Raw genomic sequence first — 8,813 nt, forward strand, 5'->3', positions numbered from 1 at the left:
ATCGGCCCTAGCTCAGTGAGTGCCTGGGACTGTTGGTGGGCTGATGGGGGACTGCATGCTGCAGCCATGCCACTCCAGGGACTGGGCCTCTCCACTGCTTGGAGCTTGGTGCTAGCAGCTGCTCTTGATTGGACATCCTGTGGGGCCCTGCCATCGCTGGCAGGGTACAGCAGTGTTCCTGGCCCCAACCACCCTGCAATATAGGCTACCAGGAGGCTGGGATGGACCTTGGCACTCCTGTTTTGCACCCTGTTCCTACAAAGCTAAGCATGGGGCCAGAGAAAATGCAGGAGTTGTATGATGTGTGACAGCTTTCCTGATTCCATTCTTCCTGGGAGAGGCTGTCATGTCCCAGAGTTTCCTTTCCTGGACACAGCACTGGCCCTTTCTGGGGCCATGGGCAAGGAAATCCCTGAACTTTTGTTCTGGGCTTGCCTTCTTCAAATCAAATATTGACAGTATGCCTGATGTGTGGTGGGCTTCACCATGCAGGACTTGTCCCTGGTCCCTTGAGTGCTGATGGGGTACCGCTCACAGCTCCCCCAGCCTGCTGAGCTGAGTGTTTCCATCTCTGCCAGGAGGCCCTGATCCACCTAGGGGCCAAGTTCTCACCGTGCATGCGGCAGGATCAGCAAGTGCACAGCTTCATCAGTGCCAAGAGGGAGAAGGAGAAGCACTCGGCTTGCTGTGTGCGGAATGATAAGTCAGGCTGTGTGCAGACTTCAGAGGAGGAGTGCTCGGTGAGTGCGGTGGCCCCTCTCCTGCTATCCCTGCAGGCTCAGGGCCACTTCTGTTGACGCTTGCAGAAGTCACGGTGATGTCCTGAGCTTCACGGTGACACCTCTCCTCTCTCCTGCAGTCCACGCTGGCCGTATGGGTGAAGTGGCCTTATCACCCCAGCACACCAATGCTGGCGGGAAGCAAGAGGCAATTTGGGTCTGTTTGTCATCAGGACCCCAGGTAGGTCCTGCCTAGCCCAGCTGCTATCCTGGGGGCCAGCAGCTGCTCTGGAGACTAAGGGACATGGGGGCATTGATGTCTCCACCTGCCCCACCAGCTGCAAGGAAGGCAGAATGTGTTGATGTTTCTGCTCCCCATAGTCTCCGTTGTTTGCTGCCTGTCTGCACAGTGGCTTGTTGTGAGCTGTGGGTGCCTTCCTCATCCCTCTCTCCCTCTTCACCTGCAAAGGCTTCCTTCTTGGGGTACAGCAGTCACTTTCGCAGCACACTTCTGCCCTGAAGCCATGCCAGCCTCTGGCTGCCACAGCACACATTTGCCCTCGGTCACCATGGGCTGACATAGAGCTGGGATCAGCTGAATGCCCACTTTTGGGGTTGTGTCCACCTGGGAAGAAGCCAGCGAGTTTCTGGGCAGCTGTGTGCTCTCAGATGGCTGCCTTTGTGCTGAAGCCATGATCTCTGCTTGCTGGCAGGAGGCTGCAGCTTTGATCAGCACAGCCTTGGCCGCTCTGATGTAGTGTGTCACCAACCCCTTGCCAGGGACAGAGAGGAGCCGTGGGGCCACAGCCTGGGGACAGGAACAGTGTGGTGGATCTCTGGGGGATCCTGCCTGCTGCTGGTGCTGGGGAAAGTAATTTCTGAGGGTGATGTCTGCTTTGTGTTGCTGCAGGGTGTGTGAGCAGCCAGCCTCGATGGAGCCGCATGAGTGGCCAGATGACATCACCAAATGGCCGGTGAGCATTGCCAGTGGCACAGGGCCTGTTTGGGCAGCTGGAGTGTGGCATTTGCATCCCACTGTGCAGAGCCGCAGCTGTGTTGGTGGAAGGGGTCTCTGGTGCAGCCTCCCGCTTGTTGTCACAAACACCAGACCAGGGTAGCCATGGCTTTGTCTAGCTGAGTCTCAAAGCCCCCCAACAACAAAAGTTTCCCTGTGGCAACCAAAGCCCTGGGCCCTGCCAGGGTAACAGGGTGGTGGAGACTGACTCTGCCTCTGGGTTGTTTTCATCCTTCAGCAGAGAGGAGGTGTTGACTGAAGTCCAGGCAAGTGGGGTATCGAACACCATCTTGCTGTCAGAGGGAGGCCTTGGGAGGCCGCTGTCTGTGGGACTGGCTTCTTCCCAAGGAGCTGTTTCGACTGTACCCAGGCAGCAAGCAAAGCCATGGCTGGCTGACTGCAGCCTGTTGTCATTTTCCAGATCTGCACAAAAAACAGTGCTGGGAATTACACCAACCACCTTCACATGGACTGTGTGATTACAGGCCGGCCCTGCTGCATTGGGACCAAGGGAAGGTAATGAGTTTTACGTGTATGGAGAGGGGCTGGATGTTGAGGTGAGACACAGAGGGCCCTTTTCAAGTTGTAGGTACAGTCATTTGTCCCCTTTGTCCTTCCCACATGCAATCCAGAGCCCTGCTGGGAAAGGGAGTTGGACAGGAAGTCATGACAGGTCTCTCAGAGCAGGACTGTGGGATGAACAAGAGATAACGGCCAGCCTGAGTCTTCAGTGGAGCAGGGTATCTCGCTTAACTGGTCCTGCACTTTGGAGAGACTTGGTTTCCAAGGAATGAAATATGTCTGCTAAGGAGTTCTGCACTTTTCCTTAGCTTGGTCCTGACAGGCTACATTGGCCCCAGGCTGGTGTCTCTGAGTGCTCAAGATATCAGAAAACACCCTGCTCTGGGTTTGCTGAGGAGGAAGATGCTGTTTGTCCTCATGTTGCTCCTCAGCTTGAGAAGTTACCCAGTGTTTGGGCCTGGCTTTCTCTGCTAGGAAGAAAAATCAGTGCTGCCCCAAGGAGTTTCTCTGTCCCTGAAAGTCATGACCAGGATGCTCTTGGCCTTGCCTCCCCTTTCCAATGTGTCAGCTGTGGAGGCACAAGACTGCCCCAGCCCCAGTGACACAGCTTCCCCAAGCTCTGGTGGTTCTTTCTTAACTGTAAATAGCTCAGCTTTGGCACTCGTTCTGGAGCCCCTATATGCAGGGTGTTAGCCTGTAGAGGTCACTCAGGCTTGCCTGTGGGAGAGAAGGAGGGGTGTATGGAGAGTAGCACTGGGCTCAAATGGGAGCGTATTGGTGCATCCAAGACATGAGGGACACTGCAGCATGTTGGGGGCAGCTGAAGGTACCAATTCTCATAGGCAGACTTGGGATGAAACAAGGGGTAGTGGGTGGCCTGGGAAGGCACAGAATGGTCCATTGTGCCTTCCACATGCGACTGGTTCCTCATTTTGATAACTGCCTCCTCCAGGTGTGAAATAACCTCCCGGGAGTATTGTGAATTTATGCGGGGCTATTTCCATGAGGAGGCAACACTCTGCTCTCAGGTAAGTGTGGAGTCAGGGGTCTGTGTGGCCACCCTTCTCCCTCCTGTTCCCCTTAGCAGCTTGGCAAGATCTGGGGACAGCTGTGCTGCAGTGTATGTGCGAGTCCTGTGTCCTGTCCCACCCTGAGCCTGGGGCAAGTTTCCAATCCAGACAGTAGTGGCAGAGCTGGCTACATGTGTCCCTTTGGAGATCAGTTTAGGACTTGGGCTGGCATTTGTGAAAGCCCAGCACAGGACCACTGTGGAAGCAGCAGGAAAATGCAGCCTTCTGCTCCATCAACAAGCAAATGCAGATGTCTCAGCTGTGCATGCATTGGGGTGAAGAATGAGGGCATAAAGCTGCTACAGGGAATGGGTGGGGTCATATGTGACTTGGTGTTGGACAGATGGGTTGAGACTTGATACAGTGGAGAAGAGCAAGGAAAGCTCTTCTTTCAGAGCTAACTGCAGCCATGCTGGCTGGCACACCTCACACCTCCACTTCTGCCCTAGGTGCACTGCATGGATGATGTCTGTGGACTCCTTCCTTTCCTAAATCCAGAAGTCCCTGACCAGTTCTACCGCCTCTGGCTGTCACTTTTCCTCCATGCTGGGTAAGCACAGGTGTAAAACTTCCACTATTGGGGTGGGGGAACCCTGAACCCTGGGACTGCTGAGGCTTGTTCTGGCAGTTCCTTTCCTGGAGGACACAGCAGGGGCTGAGCTGCTGTTCCTGCCGAGGCTAACCATGCTGTGTTTGCTGGGAGGGCTATTAGAGTTATGGGCAAGTTGAACAGCAGCACAGGGCTGACTTTCAGTGGCTGCTGCTTCAGTTCCTGTACTCTGACCTTGGCAGGATCCTACACTGTCTGGTTTCAATCTGTTTCCAAATGACGATCTTGCGGGACCTAGAGAAGCTGGCAGGATGGCATCGCATCTCTATCATCTACCTTCTCAGTGGCATCACTGGGAACCTTGCTAGTGCAATATTTCTACCCTACAGAGCAGAGGTGGGTTTCCTGCAGACTAGGATCCCGGTAACTTGTCCTGAAAACACCACCTGTGCCTCTCTAACAGAGGCACATCAGATCTCTTGTTGCTGAGCAGTAACATCCCCCAGAGTACCCTGGGCTTCCCAAGTGACTGGCCCAGTTTGGCTGCAGTAAGGTGGCTGCCTCTCACAGTGAATGGTGGGGTCTGTCCAACCACAGGGAGAGAGGCCCCTGGCAGGCTGGGAATGGAGAGCTGTACCTGGTACCAGAGACCTGCCATGGGAAAGTGGCAGGCAGGAGAGGGGCAAAGAGCAGAGCTCACCTTTCCCACAGACTGTCCAGGACTGTCCCTGTCCACATGTCACAGATGGAGAAGTCTGATGTAACCATCCAGCATCACTTTAGAAGACTCTGTGGCAGGACCTGGAGGACTATCTTCCAGGTCCTTCAATAAAGAAAGGTGCCTGGTGGGTGGGGGGAGCCAGGAGACTGCCCTCAAGAACTTCTTAACTCTGGTGACTCAGGCCAGATTTGCCCTCCTTAAATACAAAGTCTGTTCTGGTGATTGCTGGCCTCACACCTACCTTGATCCCAAGACCAAACTAGACCCCTTTACTCTTTGAACTCCGTTATAAGGATGAAGTCTCGGGCTACAGCATCTCTTTCCCAGGAAACACCGAACGAGGAATTGAATAGCAAATAGCTGTAATGCCTGGAGCTGGCAGCAGAGCCAGGCTGATGGGATGCGCCTGATGTTACCTGTAATGTTCTTTTTCTGCAGGTTGGTCCTGCAGGATCCCAGTTTGGGATTCTGGCCTGTCTCTTTGTGGAGCTCTTCCAGAGTTGGCAAATCCTGGCTCGCCCGTGGAGGGCTTTCTTCAAGCTGCTGGCTGTGGTGCTCTTTCTTTTTGCCTTTGGCCTCCTGCCTTGGATTGATAATTTTGCTCACATTTCAGGATTTATCAGTGGTTTCTTCCTCTCCTTTGCCTTCCTGCCCTACATTAGCTTTGGGAAGTTTGATTTATATAGGAAGCGATGCCAAATTATAGTTTTCCAGCTCATCTTCATTGCACTCTTCTCAGGACTTGTGATTCTGTTCTATTTCTACCCCATCAAGTGCGAGTGGTGCGAGTTCCTTACTTGTATACCATTCACAGACAAATTCTGTGAGAAATACGACCTGGATGCGCAGCTCCACTGAAAGGCAAAGACTGGCTTCTCGAGCAGGCACTGGAGATGAACTGTCTTTGCATTTGCTGTGCCAGATCCATGCGGACAAAGCCTCTAATCCAATGACACTTCTAACCCTGCCCGTGGTTAATTTAAACTGTCTCCTTAGCACTTGGCAGGCATGTTTTGCCTTATCTCAGAAGACTCTGAAAACAGAATGTTTGTGCCTTGTTCAATTGTATTGAACCTTTTCTGCTGCCATTATTTTTATTACACTAGTTTCAATACTACATTTTTAACCAGAGTTGTTTACTACTGCTAAGGTGGTGATTAAATGGTAAGGTAGCGTTTTAGCTACTGTTAATTGTTCTGCATCGTCTGTGGCTACATTTGTTACTTTATCTCACCTGTGCTGTTTCATGTACCAGCAGAATCAATCCTTTTCTAGCACCCAGAACAGTCAGATGCAGATTTGCAGCTGGAAATAAGAGCTCGAAAAGCCTCATAAAACTAAAGGAGTTCTTTTATTGCAGAAAGTGCCATTCTGCACGCAGCTCAGGGAGACATTTCAAACACTGCAAAAACATGTCAGAATGTCCATTCAACTGGAGTTTGTTTCTCTCTGAAATGTGCCAACCTTTCCCTCCAGGAAAGTGCTGATCCAGAGCCTGGTCTCGGCAGGGCTGGATTCTGTGCTCTCTCTGTTGAAGCAAGCAAGCAAGCATGCATTAGGCAGCTGCAGTAGTTACTGCGCGCTGGGCTCTCTTATCACCACACTACCCTGCCTAGACGGTTGGGGGCGTTACCAGGCAGTGCCACAGGTGACTGCACCGTGGGGCACATGCTTTCTGTCACGGAGCATGTTTCATTACACTGCATGATGCAACTGATGCAAGCACTGAAAGAAGAAAAAAAAGTTACTGTGGTCACAAAGCAGCGGTTTCCAACCAAGCTAAACTGGAGTCGCAAAACAGAAAACCAAGCGTTTGGAAAAGCTGCTCTTACCACTGCTCTTCAGCCACTGTGATGTATTTTTAGATGCTGAGGGAAAGCAGGCATAATTTTAAACTTGCTAAGCTTGAGAGTCTTGGCCACTTGTGTTTGTGTGCACAGCCTTCTAAAAATAGCAGTATAATACCACAATTATGTTTACATAGCTTACAAACAGGTAAACGTACATGCTACTTGTGCCTCCTGTGCTGGAAGTGTTCTTAAATGAACCAAAAGTTGTCCTGCTTTCTGAGAACAAGCAGCCTGTTGAACTCCAAGTTTCTATAAACCAGAAAATGAAGAAACCGAGAAACAAGAAACAACAGAATCTGTAAGCTGAGGTCCCTTTTCCTAACTTCTTATATCTTGCAGTACTTGAGACAGATGGTTCAAAATACACCCACTAATGAACAAACGGCAAAGAACATGCTGTGTTTGGTTGCTGCATTTGCTTATGTGTGTCCATGGCACATTTCTGTTAGCTGCAGGTGCTCTAAATGGTACAGGAGGGGGAGAATGGTCACTTGGGTATGAGAGTCTGAGGCACACAGATGGACCAAATAACCTGAGTGATGGCAATCACAGAGACCTCCATCCTCCTAGGAGTCAGTGAGCACCCAGCCATTTCCTGACAGTGATTTCCACAGATTTGAGAAGTTTAAAAGCAAGCAAGGTCCTAGAAGCAATCACAAGGGCAAAGGAATGCTGCATTTAAGGAGTCTCAAGACATTGTGAGAGCAGATTCAAAGTTTAAATGTAAAGTAAGGTTAGAGATACACCACTGCCAGCACCAAGCTAATGCTGCTGCTACTGAATGGAGTGTTAACTGAAGTAGCAGAATTATCGGAGAAGTACAAGCCACACAACCAGGATGTGGAAATGGACCAGAGCCAGGGTGCAAACCTAACGCAGACAGGAGCACTCAGAAATGCTCTGCTACGCAGTGGAGAGCATCAGCACCAGCTGCTAGGAGCCAGAACACTAGGGCTCAGGGATGAGGAAGATGAAAAACTGGTAGCTCTTAATGGATATTCGGGACTTACCTGACAGGTTACTTCCGAAGTTTCTTTATGAAGCTGACCTCATCGCGGTTTCTGATGCCATACCTGAACAGTTACACTGTTACACACCAGTTTCCCAGAACCCACCACCTTTGAAATCCTGTAGCTGCCTCTTTCCTGGGGGAGATGGACTGCTACCATCACCTGCTGTGCTCTAATGCAGGACAAGTTAAAATTCTCACTTGGTACATAGAACATGCTGCCAGCACTGAAGGATCTCATCACCTGCCTTTTTAATTGCAGCACTCCCTTAAATGCCACATCTATCACCCATGGCTCAGTCTTTTGAGGAGAGCTTTGATTAGGGCTGTCTTGCTAAATTTGTAATACTTCAGGCAACCCTTTCTTGCTGGTCTGCATGGAGGCTGGCATACCCAGCACTGCTGTATGCAACAGCTGGAGTGTGCAGAAGCACCTCCTGCTTCCTTGCCACGAGAATGGGCATAGAAACATGGGAGTCATTGGTCAGTGTTGCTACCACAGTCTCTTGATAAGTGGCTGGGCAGGTCCAGAGCCCAATACTCTTATCCTTGGTTTGCTCTTTGCTTGCCATTCTCCCATCCTCCTTTCTGCCTCAGCAGCTCTGCCACATCCTCCAAGAGTCACTGAGCACTGGAACAGGCTGGCCAGAGAGGATGTGGTGCCTGCATTCTTCGAGATATCCAAAACCCAACTGGGAATCCCTGAGCAAACAGCTGTAGCTGACCCTGCTTGGGTAGAGGGGTGGACTAGATGGCTGCCAGAAGTCCCTTCCCTCCTGCATCCCCTCCACCACATAACATGTCCTGACTCCATCCTCTGCTGAGGAGCTGCTCCCCAAGTGCTCCCAGCTCCCCTGGAGATGAGCTAATGTGCTTCCTACACACAACAGCCTCCCTTGCCTTCTGTGTTGTGTCACACTCATACTTTTTGTCACGAATCGTGCCTCTGTAGGATGCTTTGGGTGTCACCTTAGTAAGTGTGACCTATTGTGCATGGACAGCCATGGGGCAGCACCTCTGAGTGCCCTGGTATGGTCTGAATTGGATGAGCACACTCAGCACAGAGCGGTTGTGGCTGAGGAACTACCCAGGGCTGTCCTGTCCTGCAGCAGGCCTCTGTCAGGGCAGGGCCTGTCCCACCCCTGTGAGCAGTGCCAGTCCCATCCTCCATCCAGTTCAAGTGCAGGACCCATCTGAGCCAGGGCACAGTCCCAGGTTAGCCCTGCCTGTGCAGATGCTGTGTGGGCTCCAGCTGGGCCTCTCCAGCCACCCAGAAGAGACCATTACTCACTCTCTCAGCTTCTTTCTGTCATCCGCCAGTTTCTCCCCGTTGTAGGTTAAGTGGTAGGTCCTCCAG

At 51.6% G+C, this 8,813-nt stretch overlaps 1 protein-coding gene across 1 annotated transcript in view; it reads left to right on the forward strand.

Moving 5' to 3' along the window:
* RHBDF1 (rhomboid 5 homolog 1 (Drosophila)) overlaps positions 1-5,793 on the forward strand; it is a 20,731-nt gene extending 14,938 nt beyond the window's left edge. Inside the window, 9 exon segments of the mRNA XM_010194935.1 lie at positions 1-15; positions 579-740; positions 860-960; positions 1,630-1,693; positions 2,156-2,250; positions 3,209-3,284; positions 3,776-3,876; positions 4,119-4,272; positions 5,036-5,793. The exon segment at positions 1-15 is cut by the window's left edge and continues 30 nt beyond it. Of these exon segments, the coding sequence (XP_010193237.1) occupies positions 1-15; positions 579-740; positions 860-960; positions 1,630-1,693; positions 2,156-2,250; positions 3,209-3,284; positions 3,776-3,876; positions 4,119-4,272; positions 5,036-5,455 (1,188 nt within the window). The 3' untranslated portion in view covers positions 5,456-5,793.
* Positions 5,794-8,813: the final 3,020 nt, after the last annotated feature.

Source organism: Mesitornis unicolor, unplaced genomic scaffold, assembly GCF_000695765.1.
Source record: "Mesitornis unicolor isolate BGI_N332 unplaced genomic scaffold, ASM69576v1 scaffold33991, whole genome shotgun sequence".
Classification (NCBI taxonomy): Eukaryota; Metazoa; Chordata; class Aves; order Mesitornithiformes; family Mesitornithidae; genus Mesitornis; species Mesitornis unicolor.